Source organism: Mustela nivalis, assembly GCF_964662115.1.
Source record: "Mustela nivalis genome assembly, chromosome: 13".
Lineage (NCBI taxonomy): Eukaryota > Metazoa > Chordata > Mammalia > Carnivora > Mustelidae > Mustela > Mustela nivalis.
Genome location: NC_139032.1, coordinates 68735282 through 68762262, shown reverse-complemented (window position 1 = coordinate 68762262; position 26981 = coordinate 68735282). Strand labels below are relative to the sequence as shown.

The 26981-nt window shown below is 46.2% G+C and overlaps 1 protein-coding gene across 9 annotated transcripts in view; it reads right to left on the bottom strand.

Moving 5' to 3' along the window:
- Positions 1-26981, bottom strand: part of ZNF462 (zinc finger protein 462) — a 139229-nt gene that overhangs the window by 70882 nt on the left and 41366 nt on the right. For 6 of the 9 annotated variants that reach the window (XR_014302285.1, XR_014302286.1, XM_082696833.1 and 3 more), the window contains 5 exons: positions 12612-12861; positions 6446-12063; positions 5458-5622; positions 3550-3836; positions 225-343 (listed from right to left, as the gene is read on the bottom strand). Coding sequence is in view for 7 of the 9 variants with exons in the window: in XM_082696833.1 (XP_082552959.1) it covers positions 225-343; positions 3550-3836; positions 5458-5622; positions 6446-12063; positions 12612-12831 (6409 nt within the window). In the remaining 2 variants the exon portion in view is untranslated. The remainder of the gene's footprint in view (positions 1-224; positions 344-3549; positions 3837-5457; positions 5623-6445; positions 12064-12611; positions 12862-26981) is intronic. The other 3 variants (XM_082696834.1, XM_082696835.1, XM_082696836.1) reach the window with 3 other exon arrangements.

The window sequence follows — 26981 nt, the reverse complement described above, 5'->3', positions numbered from 1 at the left end:
ATGACTTGGGTGACATGGGCTTGGTCACCCTTGGCTTATTTTGGCTTCAGGTTATTCTATAATTTTTCTTTATGTTTCTTCATTAGATTAAAATAGAAATAAATAACCAACCAAGTCAAGAATAACTTCTTCTCATGTGCGGGATAAGGGACTTCGACTTTCCCTCAGGGAAGACCATAGGATTTCAAAACCAGAGGACTCCTGCATCAGGAAGGCCAACTCACCAGCGTGAGCCTTGAGTATATGTGTTTTCAGCCGGCTGTTATAGGAGGACTTGAAGGAGCAGAGTTTGCACCGGAATGGTTTATGGTGTCCGTGGTGGGTTTGCATATGGCGATCCAAGCTTGATGGAGAAGAAAAATAGAGAGAGAAACAGGACAGGATTAACAATTACATACATTTTTCTCCCTGCCCTTTTCCAGCAATCCCACTTCTAAGCTGCTCAAAGTCATTTTGCTCAACAATGGTGCTTACCCAAACCAAAAACAACAATGACAAAAATGACAAGAGTGGTCATGCCTACTTGAAAGGGAGGGGCTCAAGGAAAGAAGATATCAAGAGCCTTTTTGGATTGAGATACAAGGCAGTGCGAACATTTTCCCTTCCCGGGAAGCATGTATAATCGGAAGAGTGCATTCAAAGAGAAAAGATGAAATACCAGGGAATGCAAGTTTTCTGCCAAGGTGGTGAGGAATGCCTATCAACTAGTTCCTTAACTTATTCAAAAAAAAAAAAAAAAAAAGAATTAGAGAAATTTTGCATTTAGAAAGGGCTTTCTTTTTAAATCTCAACTCTGCATTCACGGTGAACACTCAGGAGGGGAAGGGAAGTTCCAAGGTAGCTGAGCTACTTGCAATGGGCTGTCACGTCTCCAACATCTTTGTAAATATGGAGGCAACTGGAAGGTAGGTTTCAAAGAAGTCTTGTGATCCAAAGGCCACTTATCCCTTCTGATAAACACTACCATGTTTGCTGTACCTCAGTCTTCCAGAGCAACTTATAAAGAAGTTATTAAATTATGGTGAACCCCCAGTATTTCATAATAATTACTAGTCTAAAAAATAATAAATCCCCCAAACAAGGTGTGGGAAGGTTTTTTAATTTGTATCGGTACCCCGGAGAACTAGATTCCATTCTAAATGACTCATCTGGGAATGGTGTTGCTTACCATTTAAACAAACAATGTTCTGAGCTCCAAAGCTGCGCTTTCAATCACTTCCTGACATCTCCCTCTGGGTGTCCTTCAGCTTTCTTAAACTCAACCAGCCCTTAAACAAAACCATCAGTACCCCCCACCACCCCCACCACCTCCAAACAGCCGCTCTTTCTCCTTTCCTTGCTTCTACAAAGGACACCACCATTCTCAGTCAACCAGACGGAACACCTGGGTGTCATCTGTCCTCTACTTTGTCTCTCATCCCTCATCCCCTATATTATAGTCAATTTTTCCAAATCATTAAGATCCTACTTCTTTCAACCATTCCCAAAGTTCCATTCTAACTTCTTGGATTACCTACTATTACTGCCTCCTAATTGGTTCCTCCCAACTTTTTTTTTTGGTCAACTCAAGAGCATGAGCTATGGAGTGAGACCGCCTGGGTTCAAATCCCAGCTATTGCTTATAAACCGAATGGCCTGGGCAAGTTACATAAACCTCCTCACCTTTCTAATCCACAAAATGGAGACACAGTGGGACCGTACCTCACAGGGCTGACTTAAGAATAAAATGAGATAATACTTGAAGGCGTTTAGCGTACTGCCGGACACACAGTAGGTCTTAATAAATGTCAGCAATTATGATGACTCTACTCATTTCAGAGTCTTCCTTTTGCTGGTAATGTAAATTAAAGAGTCTTAATTCTGCATTCAAAGACTCCAAAAATGGTCTCTACTCAAGTCTTACTCTATCCTCCCCTATTCTTTTACATATACCTTAAAGATTAGTCAGACTAGACTACCAGCCGGGCACCCACCAGCCTCGTGCTCCATTCCACGGGCTTATGCTCTCATCCCTTCCACCATGTTGTACGCCCATTCCAAACTTTACAAGTCCTGTCTTAGACTTTTTTTTTTTTAAGATTTTATTTATTTATTTGACAGACAGAAATCACAAGTAGGCAGAGAAGCAGGCAGAGAGAGAGGGGGAAGCAGATCCCTGCTGAGCAGGGAGTCTGATGCAGGGCTCTACCCTAGGACCCTCGGATCATGACCTGAGTGGAAGGCAGAGGCTTAACTCACTGAGCCACCCAGGCGCCCCCTGTCTTCCGACTTTAAGACCTGACTCAAATGCTCCCTACTCCATAAAACCTTCTCAATTCTTCCACAGTAGGTGTCACATTACCCTTCTCTGAAATTTCATAGCATTTTACTGATACATTTTTGAAAGATATGTGCCTTATTTTGCCTCATTTGTGTGCTTGCTTTATTTATAACTCCCCTAGGCCCTAAACTCCCTTAGCTCCCTGACCATGGCCTCTTCATCTTTATATGCCCCTCAAATCCCACAAGTCCCCAGCACACTGCCTAGCACAGAGGGTATCCATTTATTCAGTAGGGATCTGCCGAGCCTCTACTGGGTGTCAGAAAGCAGGACAGATGCTGGGGAATACATACTTCTTAAACTGATGAAAACTACACAAGTTTTACGTCGGCGCACAGATCTGACAACAAAGATGAGACATTAGGCTCTGTAGAATTCAGGATCTGTAACCCATCCTACCCTCTGGACAAGCATTGCCTCCTTCCGGCTTTCAACAACTATCCAGCACTTTATCTTTTTAAGAAGCAACCAACCCAACATTTACTTTCAATCATCCTAAAGATAAACAGCATGTTAGTCTTCCAATCGGTCACCTCCATCCAAGATGGTGGCACACATTACTCATCGCGTATCCCTCTCAGACAGTTCAGAAAAGGCAATAAATGGTGGTTTCTTCTTGGAACCATCCCCCTTCCCATCACCCCCAAATGCCAGTCACAATACTCCAAATCCATGACTCCAAAGCTGTGATGGGCCTCAGGCAGCTCCTTTGCCTCAACCTCCCTTTACTTCAAAAGCACCTGTTGGCATCAGGAACCTCCTTACTTTTCAAGGTCTTTTTAAGAAACATCTCAAGCAATGGTTCTTTGGTCACAACAGGGAATGAATAGTCCTAATTTTACCTCCACAGACCCTCAATTTCCTAAATGGAACTTTACATCCTCAAATGACGACGAGGTTCTGGATGAATGTTTGACGGATAACACCAGCAAATTCCTCTACTTTCTAGTCTTTTGTAAATCAGAGCAAGGCCTCCAAAATAGCCACTTGTGAAAAAGACCTGTATTTGCCACGTCTAATGTTAAGTAATCTGGGGCTCTTAGCCCCATTTGACAGATGGGGTGACTAAGGCTCAAGGTAACCTAAGCAGCAAGTGAAAGCCCTCAGTGGGGCTCGTGGACGCCTCCACCCACCCCCCACCTCACTACCCCCAACCCCGGCTCCAGCTTAGCTGCCTCCCGCTAGGACACCTCCCTCCTCCCCACCTGCGGGCACACAACAGCACTTACTTGTGCCTGAAAGCAGAAACAAAGGAGCAATACTGGCAGCTGTACTTGTCCTCGCGGGTAAACATGGCCAGGGCCAGATGGCTCCTCTCATGAGAACGCAGCCCCTGCATGGACATCAGGACTCTGTCACATTGACTACAATGGTATCCCCCCGGCCGGGTTTCATCCTCCAACATTCCATCAAGCAAGCAGTGTTCACCATCCACCCGGTCCACCAGGGTGCCACTGGCATCTTTGGCGACTTCCAATCCATCCAGGAACAAGTGGGAAGGGTCTTCGGCCTCCTGCTAAGAGAACCACACACACACACATGCCCCACCAACAAAATAAATATCCATCATCATCGTCTTCAGCACTCCTCCGCTCCCTTCATTCTCCCAAAGTCATCAGCATCTCCAGTTCAAGCTTCCTCCCCTGCCTCTCCAGCTCCCCCTAGAGGGAGGGCAAACCCGCCTGCCATGCAGCGGTGGTGATGTGAAGGCAACATGTCCCGGCACAGGCTGCCACTGCCTGAGAGAGAGAGGCTCTCCCACTGTGAAGACCATTCACTCACTTTGCTCCCATCTTAGAAAGAAAATTCCAACTGCCATCCCACCTGAACTCACACAAAGCAGGGTTAGGGTTATGGCTCAGAGAAAAGAAAGGAAGGAAGAGGAAAACACAGCAGAGAGGTTTGGGCATCTAGGAGCCAGCGTGGGCCATCCTCGGGAAATGAAGGAAAGGGAAGGACCCTGCCTTTTGCCACCCATGCTCCTCCCCACCCTGCGTACGGTGACTTAACCCACTGAATGGGAGGCTGCTGTATGATCGACTGAAAAACTTAAGGAGGAGCCTGAGTTTAAGACACCCATCTTTGGAGGTGACTCCTTGGGTTACTGATTACACATGAAGAACTCTGTCTCCCTCGAGTGACTCCAGGAAACAAGCCTGAGACACATTGTGGTGGCACGGAAGAGGCTGACTGCCACTGCCCCCAGGGGCCACTGTTCTGCTGGGAGCCAGAGGGGCTTCTGTCTTCAGCGAAGGAAAGCAGAGACTTTATGTCCATGTTATATGGGCAAAAACAGGACACCAGATGGAGAAAGGCCAATAACGAAAACATATTTACGTATCTAGAGAGAAATAGCCAAGCCCCAAACTAATTAACTTCTCTGCTCAAAAATCAGTGCTTAGCTATATCCTGGAAGGCAGGTCCCCGAAACTGTGGCTACTCTCAGGATTATGACGTCCAAAACAGGCAGTGTAATTGAAGTTGGGGCAGGGAGGGAAGACACTGGTCAGCCACATATGGGTAAAAAGAGGATAAAGGAACCAAATTAGGGCAAGGGGTTCTTGGGGCCTACTGTGACTCGAAGGCCCATAGTTTTAGATTTCATGTGTCTCACGCTCCTCAGAGGACCCAGGATAAGAAGTAAAAGATTCTCCTGGGCTCTCTAAACCGTCAGCAGGATGAGAACAGTAAGAAGTCAGGCAGTGGGAGGAGCAAAAGATGATGGGAACAGGACCCACTTGATTCCTCTCAAGAGCTCAGGCAACTTGGAAGAGCGTAACACCTAACGGCACTACATGCAGAACAGAAGGGCGACCCAAAGCCTCCTGTCCGGAGAGGCCCGGATCTTCCGTTTCCACCAAACTATCCGCGTGGAAGGGAACCAGATCGAAACGCGACCGGGTGGAGACACGAAAGATGAAGAGGGTCCAACCTGCAAAAAAATCAAAACAAGCCAGACCGATCCAAGTGCAGCTCAGGAATGCCCACATCCTGGGACGCCCTTTCCTGAGCTGCTTTGCGCAACGGTGGGGGGTGGGGGGGGTGGGAGCACAGTTGGGGGTGGGGGGTTAATCAGTGACTCGAGCGGCTCACACACCTGACCGCTCATCCACACCTCCCCCCTCCCTGACTCTCACCTTCACGGCGGCGGACACGGCGGGGACGCTGCCATACTGGACGTGCTTCCGCAGGTGGTTGCAGATGGCTCGGAGCGTCGGGTGCACTTCCACACAGAATTTACACTTGTAGCCCACCACCTTCCTCTCCTTGATCTTTGGCACCTCTTCTAAGTGACCAAAAGGCTGGTAAAATACAGTGGTAGCCATCAGTACTCCGAGCCCTCCCTCGCACGCCGGCGTTTACGCTTGTCGCTTACTAGCGGACTTTATTTCAAAGTGGATTAGCAGGTTAGAAACCAAGGGAGAGATACGGCCGTGTGTTTACAGAACGAGGTCGTCAGAGCCGTGGCGCGCTGCCTGCCACGCCAAAGTCTCCGGAACCCACACATGTTACGACTTGTGAGGAGAGCAGAGTTCTGTGGAGAAGCGTCATGGTCACGGCCACCGCGTCGGGTGGTTTTCAAAGCAGTGTCAACCACGCAGGTGAAACGTTGCAAAGCTACGCCATTAGTGAACGTCTTGACCAGGAAAAAGAACCAACCAACCCCCCCCCCAAAAAAAAAAAAAAAAAATCCCCCAAACCGAAAACCAACCAATCAGACAAATCTACTCCTGGAGATGGCAGGTTCCTGTAGCAGACACTGCGGACCAGCACCACGGCTGACACCAAGAGACGGCCCACAGCTGCCTTAGAAAGAGAGCGAGCGGCGTCGTGTAACGGGGCCTCACGTAAGGCTACTTGGCGGAAGGAGATACAGAGAAACCACCCCGGCCCTCCCCCACGGGAGCCTTGGGAGAGTGGGAGGGAGGGGAGCGGGCCGTGGAGAAGGGCGAGCCTAGGATGGGGGGCTAATCAAGCTCGAAACGTTTAATTGACTTATGGAGCTCTCTGGCAAAGCTAAGTCACTAGGAAGCCTGTAGCAGTTTGGCTGGCAACGAAGAAGTGCGTGTGGGCACCAGTGATGAGAGGCCTCCTGGGGGAAGGGAAATCAAAACATAGCCTTACCCTCTCTTGTTTGAAATCTGCAAAAGCACCATCTGCATATTTCTGCTTGCTCAAAAGCTGTTTCCTCCTCTCCTGACGTTTGGCACGCTTCTGGAATTCCTCATTGTGAACGTTCAAGTGTGAGGTCAGCTCCGCTGTGCTTTGCAGTTTGCTATCACAGTGCTTACACTGGTAGGCGGGGCTCTGCAGGCGGGGGCCGCCGCCCAGGATGACGAAGTCCCTCTTGAGGTCCCGGCTGTGGTGGTCGGTGTAGTGCATGCACAGCAGCTCGGCCGTGCTGAAGGACAGCTTGAAGCACCTGACGCAGCGGAACGGGAGCCACTCGGTCTCCGCAGCTTCGCTTCCCTCCACCTCGTCCTTCTCGAAGCTGCCTCTCTCCTCCTCTTCCATCAGCACCGGCTTCTCATGCTCGTCCGCGTAGACGGCCGTGAAGTAGCCGCCCAGCTTGCTGGCGTGCTGCTTCTTCGGGAACACCCCCGGGTGGCGCTTCATGTAGTGGGACACGATGCCCTTCTTGCTGAAGGACTGGAAGGAGCACAGCGAGCACTTTTTCTTCTCCACGGCCCGCCGCAGCTCCTCGCTGAGTTGCGGGGAGTCGTCCTTGGGCGGGGACGGGATGATCACCTTGTTGGGCTTGTCGCTGATGGTCCGGGAGGCGGCCAGGCAGTGGGTGTAGTAGGCGTCGATGTCGTGGCGCTTCTGGTAGTGGGCCGCCAGCCCCTTGCGGATGGGGTTGGTGTAGGCGCATAGGGCGCACTTGAAGAGGTTGTTCTTGCCCTCCGGCTGGGCGCGGACGTTGTTGTGCTTGATGCGGTAGTGCCTGGCGATGCCCTTCCTCGTGGAGCAGAAGTACTTGCAGAGCTGACACCGGAACACAGTGTGGGAGACCAGGTGCGAGGCGGAGAAGTGCGACGTGGACATGGGCTCCTCCCCCATGTCCTCCTCGGCAGCGGATACCTGGGAGGGGCTCACTTCTGTGGTCATCTCGGGCTCCAGGGAGACCGGCAGCTTCGGGGGCGACGGAGAAAAGACGTCGAATTCGGGCTGATTGTGGTACTTCTCGTAGTGGATCTTGAGCTTCTCCAGGGTGCCGTGCGTGTAGGGACACAGTTTGCAACGGTAGGCGCCGTAGCCTTGCTTGAAGATTCTGCTCGTCTCCTCCACGTCGTTCTGCGCTATGTCCGCGGACTGCTCCACATCGTGCACGAAGTCCTCAGCGGTCACCTTGATGGCCGGGTGGCGCTTCTGGTAGTGTGTCAGGACGCCATGGATGCGGGTGTTGATGTAGGGGCAGTGTCTGCATTTGTAGACAGCGCCGGGGTTGATGTCGATGTCCTGGGCAAAGTCGGCTGCCTTCACCTTCATGCCGGGGTGCTTCTTCCCGTAGTGGGTGAGCAGGCCATGCAGGTTGTTGTACTCAGACTGGCAAACTGTGCACTGGTACGGGGTGGACGAGATGGCCGGGTTGGCGGAGGCCAGCTGGATGCTCTTCTCTGGGGAGAGCCTCGCATCATCTGGGCACTCTGCATCCTGCTCGGGGAGTGGAGTGGGCAAGCTGTTCTCGCAATTCACGGGACCCACCAGCTCTTCGGCGGAGGGGGCTAGGGGATTCTCGATGGCATCTTTCTCCTTGATGATATCCAGCAGCACCGATTCATCACCATTCATGGCCCAGGGATGGAATGCCTGGTAGTGATTGGTGATGTCCCAGATGGACATGGCCTCAAAGACACAGTCTCTGCATCGGTAGGTTTTGGCTTCCGTGGGCAGCGCGAGGGAGGGAGGGGACGGGTCTGGCCCAGCCCAGAGTTTGGTAGCCATGTAAGTGTAGTCAACGTAATGCTCTGGATGCCTCCTCTGGTAATGCAGGAGCAGACCGTTGGGCTCTGTGTGTGAATAGATACACCACTCGCAGTGGTAGCCAGCTTCTATCAAGCCATCAAGAAACGCCCACCGCATGATGGACGTGACTGTGGCCTTCAAGGCAGGGTGATCTTTCTTGATATGCTTCCTCAGTGCATAGAAGTAGGGGGAGGTATACGAGCACTGCCTACACTTGAGCGCTCGAAGTTTCGCTTTGTCCCGCTCTGTGCTGGAGGGGGCCATGAGCACACAGCTGGCAGGCTTCTTCTGGTTCCGGTCACAGAGGCTTCGGATGGTGGCCGTGTGCTGCCGGATCACATCTGCATTGGCCTTGAAGTCTCGGTGCTTCTTCTGATAGTGAATGAGGACACCCTTGACCGTCCGGTTCCCGTAATCACAGTGCTGGCAAAAGAACATCTCGTTCTCCACAGGAGGGCCATCTCGCTCAGAGCTGCTGCGGTTCAGCTGTTGCATGGGGGCGGGTGGCCGAGGGGAGCCTTGAGGCCCCTCAGACCCCCTCATCATTGCAGCTGTGGGAGGAGCCTGTCTGATATATTTGGCAGTGACCTTTATTTCTGGGTGTCTTTTCTGGTAGTGGACAAGCACTCCCACAACTGACCGATTGCTGTACGAACAGTGTTTGCAGTAGTAAAGCTCAGTACTGAGGTCTGGTGGCGGGGGTTGTGGGGGGGGTGGGGAACCCATGTTGGACATTTTGGGAGACATTGGAGCACCCACCTCAAATGATAATTGAGAAAGGGCAGAGCCCCTGTCCACAGACACCATTCGCATGGTTTTCTGGATCCTAAAGTAGGAAGCCTTTTCTTCCGGGTGTTTCTTCTGATAATGAACCAAGACAGAATGCATGTTGGGGCTTGCAAACGAGCAAACGTCACAATCGTAAACAACAACAGTGTTAACTGAGGGGTCCTTCTGATTTTCACATTCTGGAGTATAGGTCTTTGAAGGAGTGTTTTTATTAAATGTAGCCGGCAGACCGCCACCGCGAGCCACGGGAGTGGAAGTTGCCATGCTCTTGGGGGCTGAATTCAGAATCTCCCTCAGCGTCTGGGATTCCGTATTCAGCCCTTCCTGCTGCTCCACGACGTAGCTGGAAAATATCATCGCGTTGTTGATCTTGACCGTGGGATGCATTCTTTGGTAATGTGGCATCAGGCTTCGGACGTTCGGGCTCGTGTAGGAACAAAATCGACAGCGGTAGATCAGGTCCGAATGGTCGAAGTTGAGTACATTCATGGCTTCTGGGTGGTGTTCACCGTAATGCTGCTGCAGGTCTTCAAAGTTGGTGTAGTCAATGTAGCATTCCAGGCACCTGTACACGGCACTGTGGTCGTTGGGGTCCAAGATGTACCGAAAGCTGAACTTGATATAAGGGTGCATCCGTTGGTAGTGGGTGCTGACGCTCCGGGCCGATTTGTTGTTAAAGTCACAGTGTTTGCAATAATAAAGCCGTCCAGAGTCACCAAAGTCTGTGTTCTCGTTATTGTGCTCTGTCCCATAGATGGGAGTCTGGGTGTTCAGCAGAGCAGTACTGGAAACCTGGTGGTCTTTCATGTTCGCCGAGGAGCCATAGTAATCCTCTTCGTCTTCGGAAAGGGTGAGCTCAATTTCCGCCCCGTTGGTGGCATTGTAGTCGTGGGCGACGCTTCTGAAGCTGGGCTCCTTTTGGGGCTCGCCGGCGTCTCTCGCCCAGATCTGCTGGGCCGAGAAGGATGTGGACACCTCCATGACCGGCTCTGTGGGCTCTTCCTCCCTGTCCAACTCAACCTCTATCTCCACTTCGTTGTCTTCCTCTTCCTCCTCGTCGTCCTCCACGTTGATCACCGCGTCCTCCTGCTGCTTTGTCTGGTTGATTTTGCTCTGGAGGTTGCTTGCGATCTCATCGATCCTCGTTCTCTTCTTCACGGGCGACAGATCGAGGGGAAAGTCGTTGGCGAGCTTCCTAGAGGCCTTAGCTACAAAATTGTTCTTGGAGGACAACCCAAGAATTGAGGTCTGACTTTTCTTCACAGTGTTGCTGGAAGAGGGGTGGCTGTCTGTCTCGCTCTCCAACGGCAGGCTTGAGGGCTGCCCCTCGAATTTTGGCAAGTTGTCGCAGAACGAGTGCTTGTGCTGCTGATGGACCCGTAGCCCTTTCAGAGTCGTGGTGGAGTAATTACACATGGTGCATTTGTAAGGGTGCAGGGGTGGGCCTGGCACGGGCGGCTGGGGCGGCTGCACCGGCGGGGGCTGGGGCTGCGGCTGGGCTGGCACCTGGTGGGGCGGCTGTAGCTGCGGTGGCTGCGGCTGGGACGGCGGTGGGGGTGGCGGTGGCGGCGGGGGCGGCGGCTGTTGCTGCTGCAGGGGATCCAACAGGACCCCCGGCTTTCTGCCATTGATGCTCGAGCTCTCATAAGACACAACACCTTCGTTCAGGGAAGCAGAAAGGCTCTCGCTCTGGGAATTCACAGCATCCCAATCTGACGTTGTACCCGTGTGACACTGCTTGTGAGCCCCAAGCTTCAACGAGCTCTTGCAAGTAAACGGACATTCGTCACATTTGTAGACAGCGGTCTTTCCGGACAAATGGATGTTTTCTATGTGACGGGAGATGCTACGTCGATGCATAGTGAGGAAGGGACAGAAGGGGCACTGGAACCTATTCATGAACCTTCTAAACGGAATCCCCTTGGTCTCCAGCAACTTGTTGCCGTCCGAGCCCATCAGCTGCTCTGCAGATATGCCTGACGTCTGGTGATCCATGGCATTCAAGCCATTCTCGCTATCTAGCTCGTTCAACTCTTCATCAGAACTGGAGTCATTCAGCATGCTGTTGGTTTCCAGGTCAGCAGAGGAATTGGTCATGTCAGCCATGCCATAACGCGATCTCTCCGCCAAGTTAACGAGGCCAGAGTTGTGAGGGGACTTCGGCTTCATCTGAGGGTAAGACACGGATGGAAACTTGGAAGCGGACGAAGAATTGGGTCTCATGATGGAGTTACTGATGGAGCCCCGGAAGTTGGAGACGTTGGCGCTGGGCATCTCCCGGCTTGCAGCATTCATGGACAGATAGGTGGAGTTGGAAGTGGGGCTGGGGGCGCTTTTGTTCTGCACATCGGGGAGGTTAGTCCCTTCTTGCTGCTGGCGGAGGCTGGAAAGGATCTTGACCATGCTGCGATGCTTCTTCATCATGTGGTCACACCAGCGCTCCCGGCGGGGGGTCTGGTAGCTGCACCACTCACAGCAAAAGTTGCCTCGAGACTTGGTCAAAGGCTTGACCATAGACTCTAAGATGCTGCGCTCCACGACCTCTGCTGGCAGTTCCTTGCACGGGTCCTGCAGGGACACGGGTGGGACCACAGGGTCTGGTATTGGAGCAGGGGCAGGGAGGGGAGCAGTGGTCTCCTTCAAATTGTTTTTGTGATACATCTTCTGGTGCTTAATTATTCTCGCCCTCCTCGGTGACTTATATGTGCAAAACTGGCAAGAGAAGACCTTTCCAAATCCCTCATGCATCATGATATTATAATTTAAGGATCCTGGAACAGGGGGGCCCGCCGAACTCCCTTCAGCTTGAGCTCCGTGGACCTTCCTTGTGTGTTCGATGAGGAGATTTTTTGACCTGAAGTAGCGTACGCAGAACTTGCATTGAAAAAACTTGTTTGTTGGTTTGGGATTAGGGGCAATATGCTGACCGTAATATCCTGGACTGTGGCCATAGTAGCTTCCGGTCCCCAATGCAGTTGCATTTTGACCTAAAAAGAAAGCATGAGGTAAGTGAGAACAGAAAAGCAAACAAAAGAGAATTAAGAAATTTCATCATGCAAATCAATTTTTCTTTTCAACTGTTCTTCATTAATAAACATCACATTCGAAAGTCCTAATAACATCTCCAGATGAGGCCCTGAAGAGTATTAATGAAGCATTAATGAACACACACATAGCGCTTCTCACAGATGAAAACGCAGCGTTCAGCTTTAGAGACGATACTCACCTCATCCCCACTAACGTGCCCTAGGGCTATAAAAAGATGCATTTCCCACACTGCGACATTCATCCCAGAATTCTGCAAGGTACTATCCTGTTCTCCAAATTGAAAGGAAACTAAGAGACATAAAGGAAGCTGAAAGGACAATAACATAGGACACTCAAGTAGAGAAACGTGACGCCCTAATTGCAAAGACGGCTCGCAGAGAGCAAGAACTCTGAAGAAGCCACATGTGCCAAAACCCATGGCTACAGGCTAAAACTAGAGGGGTGCCATGAAACAGATCAGATACGCCCAGAATCAGCAAAGATTTACCTGATAAATCCTCTGCGATCGCAAATTCGTCCTTTATCGAAGAATACTCCACCTCTGTCTGATTACTGGCATTCATGGACCCGGATCGTGGCTCATTAGCATTGTCTTCAGCAACGTCAGTTGGCTGCAGAAATGCTGTGTGGACATCCTGGATGTGTGCCTTGAGATCTTCGTAGGATGGGGCTCGGAAGTCACAGCCATCACACTGTAGCACCTCCATGATCTGGGCCTACCTTCTCACATTAGGAACCTGTGACAGAATTCAGAATACAGTGTCTGAAGAACTGTACTAGCTGAATATCCCAAGTCGATGGGGCTACAAGTCCATTAACAGAAACAATTCTAGTATCAGCAGATCTTTCACTGAACTTTGCCAGTTGGAATGTCCACCAAAGAAATGCAACCAGACATAACAGGGATAGCGTCCTTGAGATCCAAATATCAAAAAAGTGTAGGGGGGGCCCAGATAAACATTTTCTACTTTGATATAAATATGTCTTCAAATGCCATTGGTCAAGGAAACCCTTAACAGTCAAGAGTTTTAGTAGTTTCTGAATTTCTTGACTGATTTCAAATTTCTTGTCAAGTCAATATTGACTTTGATTCTGGCTTGGACCCCTTTTTTTGGGAACTAGAACCTTCTCAGAAGTAAAGAAGATGTCTGTACAGAAAAAAGGACAAATTTCAATCTTCATTAGCTGTTCTAATATTAGAACATTGATGTTTCATCCCCAAATGGTAAAACAGTATTGAATTTTGGGTGGTGGTAGAGAGAGCTTTTATTCTACCTTTTGTTATTCTAATACCTTAACTGATACTGGGGTATGCCTCTTTCCCCCTTTCCCCAGTTTAGTTGTGTGTGCGCATGCACATGTGTGTATGCGTTTCATAATCTAAATGGTTATTTTGCTGTCTACTATCTACCAATTACAACCTAACAGCTTCTCCAACTAACTAGGTCATAAATTGTTTTTTCTCATGAGATTCTCCATCCACCAACTTCAGATGACAATCCAGTTTCTAGTTTAGAGTTGTACCTTGAAGCCTCGGTTTATATCAAGGTAACAAACAGTTTTGAAGAGGGGCTTCTAAGCTGAAACTCCTTTCCTATGTCTCTCCATGACAAATGTGCAGTGTGTACTTGCCCACAAAAAGCTGCAAACCTGGGGCAGACTAAAGCAAAACTTGCCCAGCTACCTTCACTCTGTTCTTCGCTGGGTGACAGGAGACACAGATAGCTTCCCACTAACTCAACAGAGAGGCTCACCATTAAGCAATTAAAAATGTATTAGAAGGTGTAGTCTGTCCCATCGTAATACATATCTTGAGCTGAGATACCCGGTTATTATCTTAATCAGTGAGTTACTTCATGGAGCTCACGGCAAACTCTACTGAGTCACTGCAATCTAGAACCCCAGATGTCCAAGAACTAAAGCCTTCGCCAGATCTTCCTAGACTTCTACTGTACTGCAACTTTCGCTACTTTTAGGGCAAAAGGTAAATTGTTTCTGCAGGAGGAACAAAGTCCAGCGATGTGTCAAATGTAGAGAAAGGAGCCATTGCGGGTGGATTTTCTATGAAAGAATGCTCCTGCTGATAGCCTGCTAAAATAACTTCTGGCAAGTCCAGCTCTGGACAGACTGAGCTTGCAGAGTGAGACACAGATATTTACCTCCTCTTCTTTCACCCAGCAATCTATCCTTTTTCAATAAACACTGAACGGTGCACCAGAGTCTTTTCAGCTAAGTCTCAACATTCGAGATACACAAGCTTTTATGCCTAAGCGCCAACCCAAATTGTGTGGAAGAGGTTGCTATCAGCTCTGGATCAAATTACAGCCGTCACTGAGGCCCCACCCCACTTCTCCTTTCGCACAGTCCATTAGACCTGAAAACAAATTTTTCCATGGTGCAGACGACTCCTGCATTTAGAACACTTCACAGAAAAAAGCAGACCATCCAGTGTGCACTCCCCATCCCCCAAGCCTAGCCCTTTCATCTCAGCCAAACAAGCCACAGCTCTGCTGAATGTGTTTATCACACTTTCAAGAGATATGAGCTCCTGCGTCACTGAAGCTCTAAGACTCACTAAGCTGCCCTAGTCCTCTGAGCTTCAGGAGCGGCCATTTTAGCTCGGAGCTTCTCTTCCGTGCACAACATGGCTTCTCTGGGATTCTGCTAGGCTGACAATCAGAAATGAGCAGTAGAAGAACAGGCTGGGCTCCTCCTATGCTCTTCTGCTCCCAACAAAGAATGAACTGTTTGCACTGCTTTCGGAAAAGCAGCACCTTTCTCCTCCTCAAATGTCATTCACCAAGATCTCCGAAGGTTCTTTTATCCCATGATTGATAAGCTTGTTCGTTAGTCCCAGCAGAGCTGACTGGTGATGGCAGGACGATCCTGGACCAGACTCTGTTCTACAGCAGGATTTGGGGGTGGGTTGGGGGGGACCTCCAGAATGCCTTGGCTTCTTGGGAGTCGTCCTTCCACACACAGAAGACATACCATCCGACTCTGCTTGCCAGATTCCAAAGTCTAATGACCTTTGTTAATCACCAGCCAGTCTGTCTGCATCAGCAGACCCTGCCAACAGACACACCCTTCAACACAAAGGCTGTAGCTATTCCTTTTAAAAGAGGTTCTCTGAAAGCTCCATTGTGTAGCCCGAGAGGAAAACAAAATCTCTTCCCTTCAAAACTTCAAGCCTTTAGAAATAACGCAACAAAAGGCTTTCTGCTGTGTGTCTTTTGGAAATTTTGAGCTCGGTTTGCACAACATCAACAAAAATGATGGTTCTGCACAAGGAAAGCAGGGCACCTTCAGCACTAAGTCTTCCACCCAGACATGAAATTCATCTTGCTGTGCAGTTCTCTAATATCTTGGTGTCTTCGGAAGCTGTTATCAAGGATTCTAACTTCACTGGATGCAAACACAAACCAACAGTCTCCTTGTTCTGCTACAAAGGAGATTAAAGGGTCATGAGATCAGGGGGGAAAAAAAACCCACTGATTTGGAAAAAGAAGAGATGATGAAAGTGATTTCCTAATGGGTTCTAGCTTTAATGTTGTTGCAGTCTCTACCTCAAAAATAGCTCAGAGCCTTAGAAGAGGTTAATCTCCAGGCTGCTGAGAACCAGCGTCAGGTACAGCTGAACGGCCTTCAATTTGATGTCTGCACCAAGCCCCGAGAGGAGGACGGAGCCTCCTTTGAAAGCCATTTTGCCTTTGTGTACACATTTGTCCTGAAGACGCTGACAGAAGAAGAAAACGGAAATTTCCAGCATGGCCTAAACAATCAAAGAAACAGAAACCCGATGTGTTTATGAGACTGAGGATGCACACACGTGCACGGAGTGAGAGCGGGAGGAGAAAGGAATGGGGGAGGACGGGAGACAAAGAAAGCCGGACCCGAGGAGGACCCATCCATCAACCAGAGTATGTTTTCACAGCAGATGGTAATCCTCTGAGAAACCCACAACCAGGAAAAAGAGGAGAAACGCGCTCTGCTGCTTCTCTGACTGCTTCATCCTCCCAGAAAGAGCAGCAACCCTCAAAGACTCAGCTAGACACTGACGTGCTCCAAAATGATGATTTAAAGCTAAAAGCCTTGACCTCCTATCTACTTTACTTCATTTAAAAATACTGTCATAATGAGATTAGCAATACCCCCCTCCCCACCACTGACCCAATCAGCAAAATCAAAAGCAGAAGAGGAAGCTTCAAACTAACTAAAAAGAAATGCTATTTCAGAAGGTCATGGGCTAAGTCTACAAATCAAACAAGCACCCCCATCTCCTACTCCCCCCCCCACCCCGGGCAGTATTCCCAGGCCCCTCAAGGTCAAATAGGCATCGAGGACTGGACTCTAAACACCACCCACGAAGGGACCTGCTCTGTGAGTATGGATTCTTCTCTAATACTCCAGCGCCGAAAGTGATCAGTCCTCCTGACACACATGAAACCCCCAGAGCATTCGAATTATTCACTGCTCTTCAGTATCATTTATTCCCCATTGCTGGTGTGTTCCATTTCCATTTCTAGCTTGGGGATTTCCAAAGGTGGGGGTCTGGATGAGAAATCCTAACTCCAATTCTCCACATCTGACACACTCTTGAAGACATAGTTAAAGAGAACCCAGAGAGATCTCATTCAAGATCGGGAATGTACACGTGTGAATGGGGAAAGGGGGATGATGGGCACAGGCTGCTCCCTCGTCTACACCAGCTGCACCCCCACGTTTCTGTGACCAGGATCCCCGGGAGCCATCATGGCTCGGTGAAGGTGAAAGAGGGCGATCCGCAGCTTCACGCCCCGTTCTTCTTCCGCTCATGGCCCAGATGTACCTGGAGAGGGGGAGGCACCCTGGATGGTTCACGGTGTTCTCACCACCAGGCCACCATCAGCCCTCTCGCCCAGGGCAGCTTGGCGGCTTGGCGAACGCTGTTCCCCAGACTTGCATAAACATGGTCTTCAAGTCAAAGTCCCAACGGTCTCCAGGAAGTGCCCGAATTAAAACACACAGGCCTTGCCTGGATCGAACCTGTTCTCGGCCTGAAGGCCGCAGACCAGAAATAAAGTGGTGAGGCGCCACGGCCACAGGGATTCAGCAGCAACTAATTATAACCTTCAAAGCCTTGGAGAAATAGAACCAGAAACACCATAAGGTGCTTTTCCTCTGTCCACTCTAGAAACCTAGTTTCATTTATCAGGCACTGAGCTCCCCAGTTCTCCTGAATCACAATTCTAAGAAAAGGTTTTAGTTAGCACCTGTTGTTTGTGCTTTTCTTACTTTCCAGTGAATGGAAAAACCAATTATCCAAGGACTGGCAGTGGAATGCATCAACTCTGGAATAGTTCAGCTAGAAAAACAGAAGCATCAGGAACCTGAAGATCAGCCTACAAATATATTTGGAGATTGGAAACAGCTGATAGGATGAGGTCAAAGAGCTGGGGGAGGGGGGTGTTTGGGAGGAAGGATTTCCATGCTGAGGATGAAAAATGGGGGGCAACCACTAACTCATCCACTGGTGGACGTGAGCTGCTACTCTGACAACAAGGGGTGTTCTGTATCAGTACTTATCACTTGCCCTTGTCACGGTCAAAACAGGACTTCTAGTAACTTAAAAATCATTTAAAGCATCTTTCCAAGCCCGACTGCACGGAGAAGAAACTGAGGTGAAACTTCCTTACAACACCAGTAGAAGGATCAAGGTGACAGGCAAATGCAAACAAAGACTTTCTCTCTCTCTCTCTGCATATGCAATAATTAATTGGACTGATTTGCTTTGACCTCAGATATGAGCATGTGCACTCCAAATTGGACAGGGACTCTATCAGAGCACAATCAGCCCCTTCCAAGTAAGTACCCATGATTTATGTATTCCTCCCATGTTTAGTTAAAAACAAAACAAAACAAAACAAAAAAAAACCACACAAAACAACCTAGTAATAAAATAAGCCAGCAAAATAGACCAACAAAGAACTCTTGACAACAAGCTACCTCCATCGATCCGGCTCCACTACAGATCCCGGCTTGCCATGTGGTGTCTTCAAATGTCCTATCAAATGTTTATACTGTTTGCTACATGATCTAAGCAGTTCTGTGTACTCTTGGCAATTCACCACACTAATGAAAGGTTTAACATATCAGGGAGGATAAATAATTAAGGAATTCAGAAGGGAGACACAGCTGTTCTTCAAAACCAAATTTTCAGAAGAGAAAGGATTAATTTGCAATCACATATGTAACCCCCAATATGAGACTGAATTTAAATACTGAGCAGAGAAATACCAGGAGACCCCCAAGTCCTGCCAATGCACGTTGCCTCTGTTCTATGTGGTCAGACTGTGGACCATCTGTGGACCTTGCACGTCAGCACAAGTCTGGAGCAGGCAAGCTGCCGATGAAGAACCCACTCGCTTTCTGGCCAGCGATGGTCCTTTTCAGGTTATCTCTTGTTTTAGCTTTGTTCTGCATCAAGTTTTCAAGGGTTACAGGGCACGTTGAGTACTATTTCATAACAGGTGCCTTTGGGATCATCATTAAAATGAGATGAGCATCCAGGGATGTAATCTAAGTGACTAAAAAAACGGTCAGATATGTAAATAAGGAGCAATTCTGGCTGAGTGACCTGTTATGAAAGCAGGTAGTGAGTGTCTAACACAGAAAGAGATAGTACATACCTTCTGGAGAATTCATGCATTCCTTTGCAATGATATAAGGCTAATTGAGGCCAACAGGCCAATCGGCAGCCTGCCAGCTCTCCTGTCCTTAGAAAAGGAAGCGTGTGATTTGAACAAGGAGATAAAAGAGGAGAGAAGGGACTAGAAAAGAAAGGGAGGAAGCAGGGTAGTATCTCAGCAGCTTTAGACTTCATTGTCTGGAAAGGGGAACCTGCAGTTCGCCAGATAAGTCTAATTCTGAGAAGTGTCCTGACAATATTCTCCTTGAGAAACAAAACAAACCAAGAAGCCTCGTTTCAGTAAAATGCTCAAAACGCAACTGTGACACATGAGATCCCAGCTCATCTACTTCTTTCAAATGACGGAAAGCCATTCTTGGTGTTGAATGAATTCTCTGAAATGTCATGGGCCCATCAGGAAGTTCCTTGGAAACTTTTGAGGCCATTCTCGCCCTAGCACTGAGAACAAGAGATAACTGATTTCTCTCCTGGAGGGCCAATCCGCACCCAAACAGCGGAGACAGAAAATCATGGTGTTCCTTTAGAAACTCTTCAGAATGCTGGCTGGGTTTCTACAGACACTTTTCATGCTACAAGAACTCTCATTATAAAAATTGTAAAATTAAAGGGAAGTTGCAGTGATGCTGCTGGGTCTTCATTACAGAACTGATTGAGACGCAGAGTAAGCAGAAGTTGAGGTGAAACTCATCCTTCCCACCATGAAAGACCAACCCGGGCACCAAGTGGTACCTCCTCAGTGGGTCTGAAAGCCTGACCGGCCCCTGGCATTGGTCATGTAGGTCTTCCCGGCCGTTAACAGCTCCCGGCGCTGGCCTGGCCAACCACACAAAGTCTAAATTCCACAGTTTCAGTGAATGGATCCAGAAACCATTTTAACAATTTACCTTCTTCTCTATTACCACTCCGAGAAAAACGCAACAAAACAAAACAAAAAATGATATATGGCTGTTGCCTTGTGGAGAGGATAAGGAAGTTTTGCTAGAGGAACTCTTTTATTTAAGGGAAAAGCCCACGAAAATCCCAATCTAATCTGTCAGACACTTGCACGTTGCCTTTTGTACATGGTTCGCTCAGAAGTTCAGATAAGTCACTTTCTTTAGACCAGAATCATTCCAAGTTTGCCTGTATCAGTGGCACACAAGGGCCGGATTCAAATGCTGCAATGACCTCTCCAGCCTCATTCTTACATCTGACGAAACTGACCACACAAGCCTGGCACCTCAGTCTATCTTTCTCTAAACCCTGGTTCCTGATCTAACTACCCCATCAGGACGAAAGCCCTTAGCAGACTCCTTTCTAGAAAGCTAAACAATGGCTGGGCTTGTGTGGATCATGAACACTTTGAGATCCTTTTGCTCCAGGAGACTGTGGGCTGTCTTTTGTTTGTTTGTTTTTCTTTTCTCCTCTGGCCTCCACCTATAGCAGAAATGATCAGAGGCTGTCCTTCCTCCTCATTAAATTAACCAACTGGCCCATTCCTATCCATTGGTTGTTCTGACAAATTAACAGACTCTTATAATAGGAAAAACACATTATGTGTTTATTAGAACTGACAAATACCCAAGAATTAGGAATTAAAAAAAAAAAAAATGACAGGCAAGGAATTTCTTTTCTCTTGCAATCTCCAATCTACTTTCAGCAAGTAAATTTACTCCTAAAAATCATTGCACCCCAAGAACTTCAAAGCAGAAAGTTAAGACATTCGTTTGCCAACCCAAGATTAGAATTTATCACCATGTGAAAACACTAGAATGCTCCAGTACTCCGCCAAGCCCCCCATTCTGTAAACCCCTAATGGTAAGTCTCATTTTTGCCCCATTTAGTTTTCTTCAGCTTATTCACTGTTATGTTGATAGGAAGGAAGATAATGATACAGAGATGCCATGCCTATCCAGCAAGTAAAAGAATGTTTCTAGCAGGTGTGACGACTCTGCCCATCACCTTCACCTTGACCAAGTCTTTCAAAGCCTTTATTGGGTCATTTTGCTAAATGAAAAAATTAGATTATGATATTCAACCTTTTTAGAAAAAAAAGGAATGTTTTACAAGTTTTCCTTTTCATCTCTAAAAGACTTTTTTTTTTCTGGCTTAATTTACTCCTTTCCTTTTATTATTATTCAGAGACAAATAAATGTGTAGTTTTATATGGCTGACACCTCATCAGTGAAGTCTGGGCTCAAAGGTTCTAACCTCTAAGAGGCATTCCCTGACAACTCCTCCTAACACTTTCCCACCCCCTTGACCCTCATGAAATTGAACCCCCTCTCCACAACCCTGACCACACTCGTTTTCTCTCTACCACTTTCCACTGCTTTATTTCCTTCACTGTTGATAAGATGCCCGTTTGCAGTATGTCTTCCTCTAAAACATAAGCACCCTGAGAGCAAGTCCATGCCTGTCTACTCACACTGGTATCTTCAGCACTGGGGACAGTCACACAATGGGTTCAGTAAATGTGTTGAATGAACGAATGAATGAGTCAAAGCCTCTGAAGATTCCAATCAAAGATGAAAAGAGTGGTCATGAGATTGGATTCTTCTACTAAAACTATGGTTAGTACAGAGCAGTGGTGGTCCCAACCAGGAGGACTTCTGCCTACCTGCCCTTCCCAGCTGCACCACCACTACCACCACCAAAAAAACCTCAGGCTAGGGATATTTGGGAGTTTCTGAAGACATCTCTTTGGTTGAAAGACATCATAACCAGAGACTACGGTGCTACTGGCATCTAATGGGTAGAGGCCAAAGATGTGGCTGAATATTCCACAAAGCACCAGGCTGTCCCCCCCAACAAAGAATGATCTGGTCCAAAATGTCAATGGCACAGAGGTTGGAAACCTTTTCACAAGTAGTCTGTCTGGGGGTTATTTTCAGTCTCTAGATAACCCACTTGCCTTATAGTCCTTGCATTGGGGTCCTGGCAAGGGAATCTCTGAATTAGATAATTAGCACTTTTCTTCCAGCGCAAAGATTTTATGATTCTATGATTCTAAATGACCTTAGTAGTCTTCAGATTACAGATCACAAGTTTTTAGTTTTATTTTTCTGATTTGGGTATTTTATTAAAAATTTTTCAAGAAAAAAGTGTAAGATTAGGGTGAGTAATTTTCTTTAGTGATAAGGCCATTGCACTGTCGATGATCCCACGGGCTTTGAGGGTAAGGGGTCAATATCATTAAAAATGGTCAGGCTCTACACTTAACATGTGGCCTCCAACTAAAATTTTTGTGGTAAACAAGATGCGCATGTTCTCCTCTTCAATATGTAAAATTATCTTCTTTCAAAGTACCTCAGGGTACTCAAAATCACTCTTAAGAGGACAAGTCATGTATTCCGTTTGGTTCTCAGACCCCCAGGGCCCAGCACAGGTCTGGTCCTGATGAGAACTGTTGTATGCATGAATGTACACATGTCTGCTTTCCAGAACACGTGCCAGGGCTACTAACAGAAAGCTAAACATTTAGGGCCCTAAGCAATTCCAGAGAACCTCCAATGACCAGAAAAACAAAACTGAGTGCTATACAACACTCCTCCCCATTCCAGCTAACGAAACTCAAGAAGCCACATCATAATGATTAGCTAACTGCTGGGGTACCAGGAATTCTAAGTCTTCACTTGTCCTTGTATTTGAAGTAAGTAACCACCTTCCTTTTCCTCATCATCCATAGGGAAGGTCCTCTGACTGCAAAATTCCACCCGTATATTTATAACACCGTTAAGCTTCCCTGAGCTGATGTGACACTTGGCCTCATCACCTGGGGCTATTTCTTGAGACTATTTCCCTGTCTTCCCTCCACAAAAACCTTTTAATTCTTGTTTGCAAGGATTCTAGAAAGCCTGGGGAAAAATTCTCCCCTATATATCAAAACCATACAAACATTTTGGCGGGGTGGGAGGGGGGGAGGAGTATAACAAAATTCGGTAGGAGCAGAACTTTCTCTCCTCTGTGTCCCTGAAAAATACTGAAACAATATATTACTCATGCCTTCCTTAAGTCCAATGGAAGTATTCACTTAAAAGTTAATTACCTATCATTTTATAATCTCCAATACAGAGGAGATCTTAAAGACCATATAGATCAACCCGGTCCAGTGTCTTCACCTTTCAGGTAGGGAAACTGAGGCCTCACAAAAAATACCTGCCTGGGGCTTCTAGCACAAAAAGTCTCTGAACCCAGGGGGGGAAAAATCTTTTCAATTCCATAATTTGAGAAAGGAAATCAGCAGTAAAGACACTCTGTAAATGTTATCCAGCTCATTAATAGCTATTCACACTTAAAGTCCATGCCCCATATATCCTCAGTAACAAGAGCCTGGGAGGCGGACTCCAGAATCATCTCCTGTGTTTCCTCCGCTCTGAATTCTACACTCAGGAGAGTCACTGAAAAGGTGCAAAATCTATCGTCTGCAGTTTGACTGTTCAAAGACCTTCTTAGGCATGCAAACAGTGTGTTCCTACTTTGGAAACACATTCCGGAAGACTGAAAGTTGCTGACAAAGGTATACACAGAAGAACAAGAGCTATAATACTGAATTATCTTTCTTCAGAATCCAACCTCATGGAATCGGAACAAGGTTATGTAGTAGCTTTATGCCTGCCAAATCTACCCCATGAGAAACATCGTCTTGTTTCTTATGGAAAATGTGTGCTGCCAACAAAGTCACTGAAGAGGCTGGCTGAATGAGTCTTAGGGGTATCTGGAAATATCAGGGTCAGTTCTTTTAAAATGGGAAGGAGAAGAGCAGTCAGTTGGACAAATGCCTGGCAAGGAAGCAAGTCTTCTCATGGCCCATCGAGTATGTGGCCTGGACCAATTAACTCCAGAACATTGTTGATACCAGGTTTTACTTCAAATTATACATTATGTTCTGAAACCAATCACAACCTGGACTGTTTTACCTCATGTACATATATTCTATTTACCTATATTCTTAGTAGACATCTATACTCATGTATTGGATATAAAAAAGTTAATGCATCAGAAAGGCTAGAATCACCTTTTACTTTTTAAATATCGGACGATGATCTCATGGGCTTTGAGGGCAAGGGGTCAATATCATTAATGATATTACCCATGAAATATCCTCCGATTTTTTTTTATTTATGTATTTTTATTTATTTATTTATTTATTTATTTTAAATATCCTCCGATATTTAAAAAGTTAAAGGGTTTCTTAGAGTGCCTTATCGTAACCAAAGAGACCATAAGGGTCTCTTATAAAGGGTCCCTTGTGGTAACCAAGAGAATGGTTTAGAAATCAAGAAGATGGAAAGATCTCTACAGTTTGTTGATGTTTTCCTCCCTATAGAATTCTTTAACCTACATTTTGAAGGTCCATGTAATCCCCATCACTTAGGACAATGATTCTCAAAGTGAGAGGGAGGGTTCCTGGACCAGCAGCCTCAGCATCATCCAAGAATTTGTTAAAAATTAGTTAGTTCTCATGTTCCTCTCCAGACTTAATGTGTCCAAAAGGGCCCAGCAACCTGTAGTTTAACAAGACCTGAGGGTGATTCTGCTACCCACTCAGGTCTTAAGATTAAGCCCAAATCCTCCTCCCTATGAAACAGTCCCTTGAAACTAGTGCTACAATGGTAAAGCCCCTTCTCCAATGTGTGGGGAACCTTACTTCTAAATGCTGTTCATTGAATGACTACAATAATAGCTATGCAGTCCTCAAAGAGCCTAAGAGAGACCAATGTTCGCAAATATTTTACTTCTTATTTAGAAATTAATGAGAAAACACTAAGTTGCAGAATCCAGCATCAGAAGCTATGAAGAACACACTCATAAAAGGCAGAGTTCCTTTGAAACAGTGAATATTGTGGACAATACAATGCTAATATTGATATTCGTCTCCTTTAAAAACTTCAGAACAGTTCATGACATGGTGTCCTTGAAATTTGTAAAGTGGGATGTGGCAATCCACAAAGGAAAGAATTAGAGTATTTTATCCAGAAATTAATAAGAACTGGGTAAATCCTCAAAACCCGAGATTCTAAAAAACAAACAAAACAAAACAAAAACAAGATTCTTCCATGAAAGGAGGCTTTTGTGATCGACAAAATCTTATTAGAAAACACCTCCAAACTTGGAGTGGTTATTTGATCATCACACCAAAAGTAGAGTCCAGAGCTAAATCTGTGGTAAGAATCAACATCTGAAAACATAAATGTGTCTGGAAATCCCTCAAAGGAAGGATATGTGCTTTAAGCTAACCAAAGGACTCCCCCCCAAAATGGTGGCTAATTGTCTCAAACTGCAAACAAAGGCTTGGCTGAAGGCAAAGAAGGAGATCAACATAAACAAAGGGGAAAAGAAGTGTGGCTACACCAAAGCAACAGACCAATGGGGCCCTCAAATCAAAAGCAGGACTCAGAATCACGGAGTTCAGAGATAAAATTCATCAACTGTGTCTTGCCCAGGAACCTGACCATGGGACCACGATAGACTGCTCCAAGGGCACAGAAGTTAAAGACACCCAATAAGACCCAAACTCAGGCTCTGAAAGCAGAGCTGAGCAGGACTCAAGGAGAAAATTTAAAGAGATATTATTACCCTTACTAGTTGAGGGTCAAGAGCAGGTTCTGATAGTTATGTCCCAACCACAGATAAATTAGAAAAAAAATGAACTCAGGTTAAAAAAAAAAAAAGCGACAGAAGTGGTATGGAAAAAACCAATGAATAATCTATTTTGAAAGAATAGAACGCAGAAGAAAATTACATACAACAATTAACAAAGATACTATGAAAGAAGAGATCAAAGATAAAATGATAAGACATCACAATGAGATGAAAGGGGACCTGGCAGGTGAAGAAAGAAACTGAAAACAAAAATAGTATCATTGCAGAACCAATAAATATATTAAAGTAATAAGAGACAAAATCCACAAACCAAAAACAAAGTTGATGATGTGGAAAACAGTTTTCAAAAAACTGTACAAATACAGAGGAAAAGGACAAGCAGATGAAAAGAGGTAGAGAAGATGACAGATAAGAAGGTTTGAAAACAGATCCAACATACAGATAAAAGGTATTCTAGAAGTAGACAGCAAAACAAAACAGAGCAAAACAAAATAGCTCAAATCTGTGATGGGAAATAATTTTGTTGAAATCAAGAAATACCTGATGTGCTGAGAAAATGTAACAAAGAGAATCATCAAATTTAGACACCTTGGTAAAGTTACAGAATTTCAAGAATAAACACTGAATGCCATAAAATCGAGATATTTTAAAATTAGTCAATTGTAGAGGGTGAAATTCGGGACTTTTTCCACAGGAACGCTCAGTGACAGAAAGCAGTGAACGGATGTCTACAGAGGCTTGAGAAAGAGACAGGAGCATCTCTACTATTCAATTCCCAATTTTGGAATTATTCAATTCCTAACTTTGCAGTCATGTATAAAAGTAATAAGAAAGCATTTTCCAATCAGCAGAGTCAATGGTTGCTGCACTTACTAATAATTCTCCTTCAATATCCACTCAATGATGGAAGATATCCAACCAAGAGAAGATTCAAAATCAAGATCTCAAGAATAGGGAATGTAAGAGGTAAACAGAAGATGTGAGCACTGAATCCCTTCTTCTAGAACTAAGACTGAATAGTTCATAATAATTGCAAAACAAGATTATAAGCCCTTCAACATAATAATTATAATAACAATAAATTATCCCATAGAATAACAATAAAATCGCACAGACTTGTGAAAAATCCCTCCGCATAATAACAGAAACAAAGAGGGAGGCATCAGAGGATAAAGGTAAGTGGGAGAAAATCCTCAACTTTCATAGTAGAACATTAAAAAAAAAAAAAACTTGATATTGCTTCCTTCTGAAGTTAATAAATCCCCAAATAAAGGTATAAAGCACATTAAAGTAAAAAAATTAATTAGTATAAAAAAAAAAACAGACAATGTAGCTTCTAATTTTTTTTTAACCAATACAGACCACATACTAAAAGGACAAAGGACATGCACAGAAATATACTAGTAATGAAATTAATTAGAATCAAGTATATATGTTATATCAATAGAGGTGATCTGGATAAAATCCTCCCGTGGAAAATATCCCCAGAGTAGATGCAAAGACAAACTCTAACTCCATTTGGTCTATAAAAGACACACATAGTAAAAAGACAAAAAAGTCTGAAAGTAGTAATAATATAAAAGA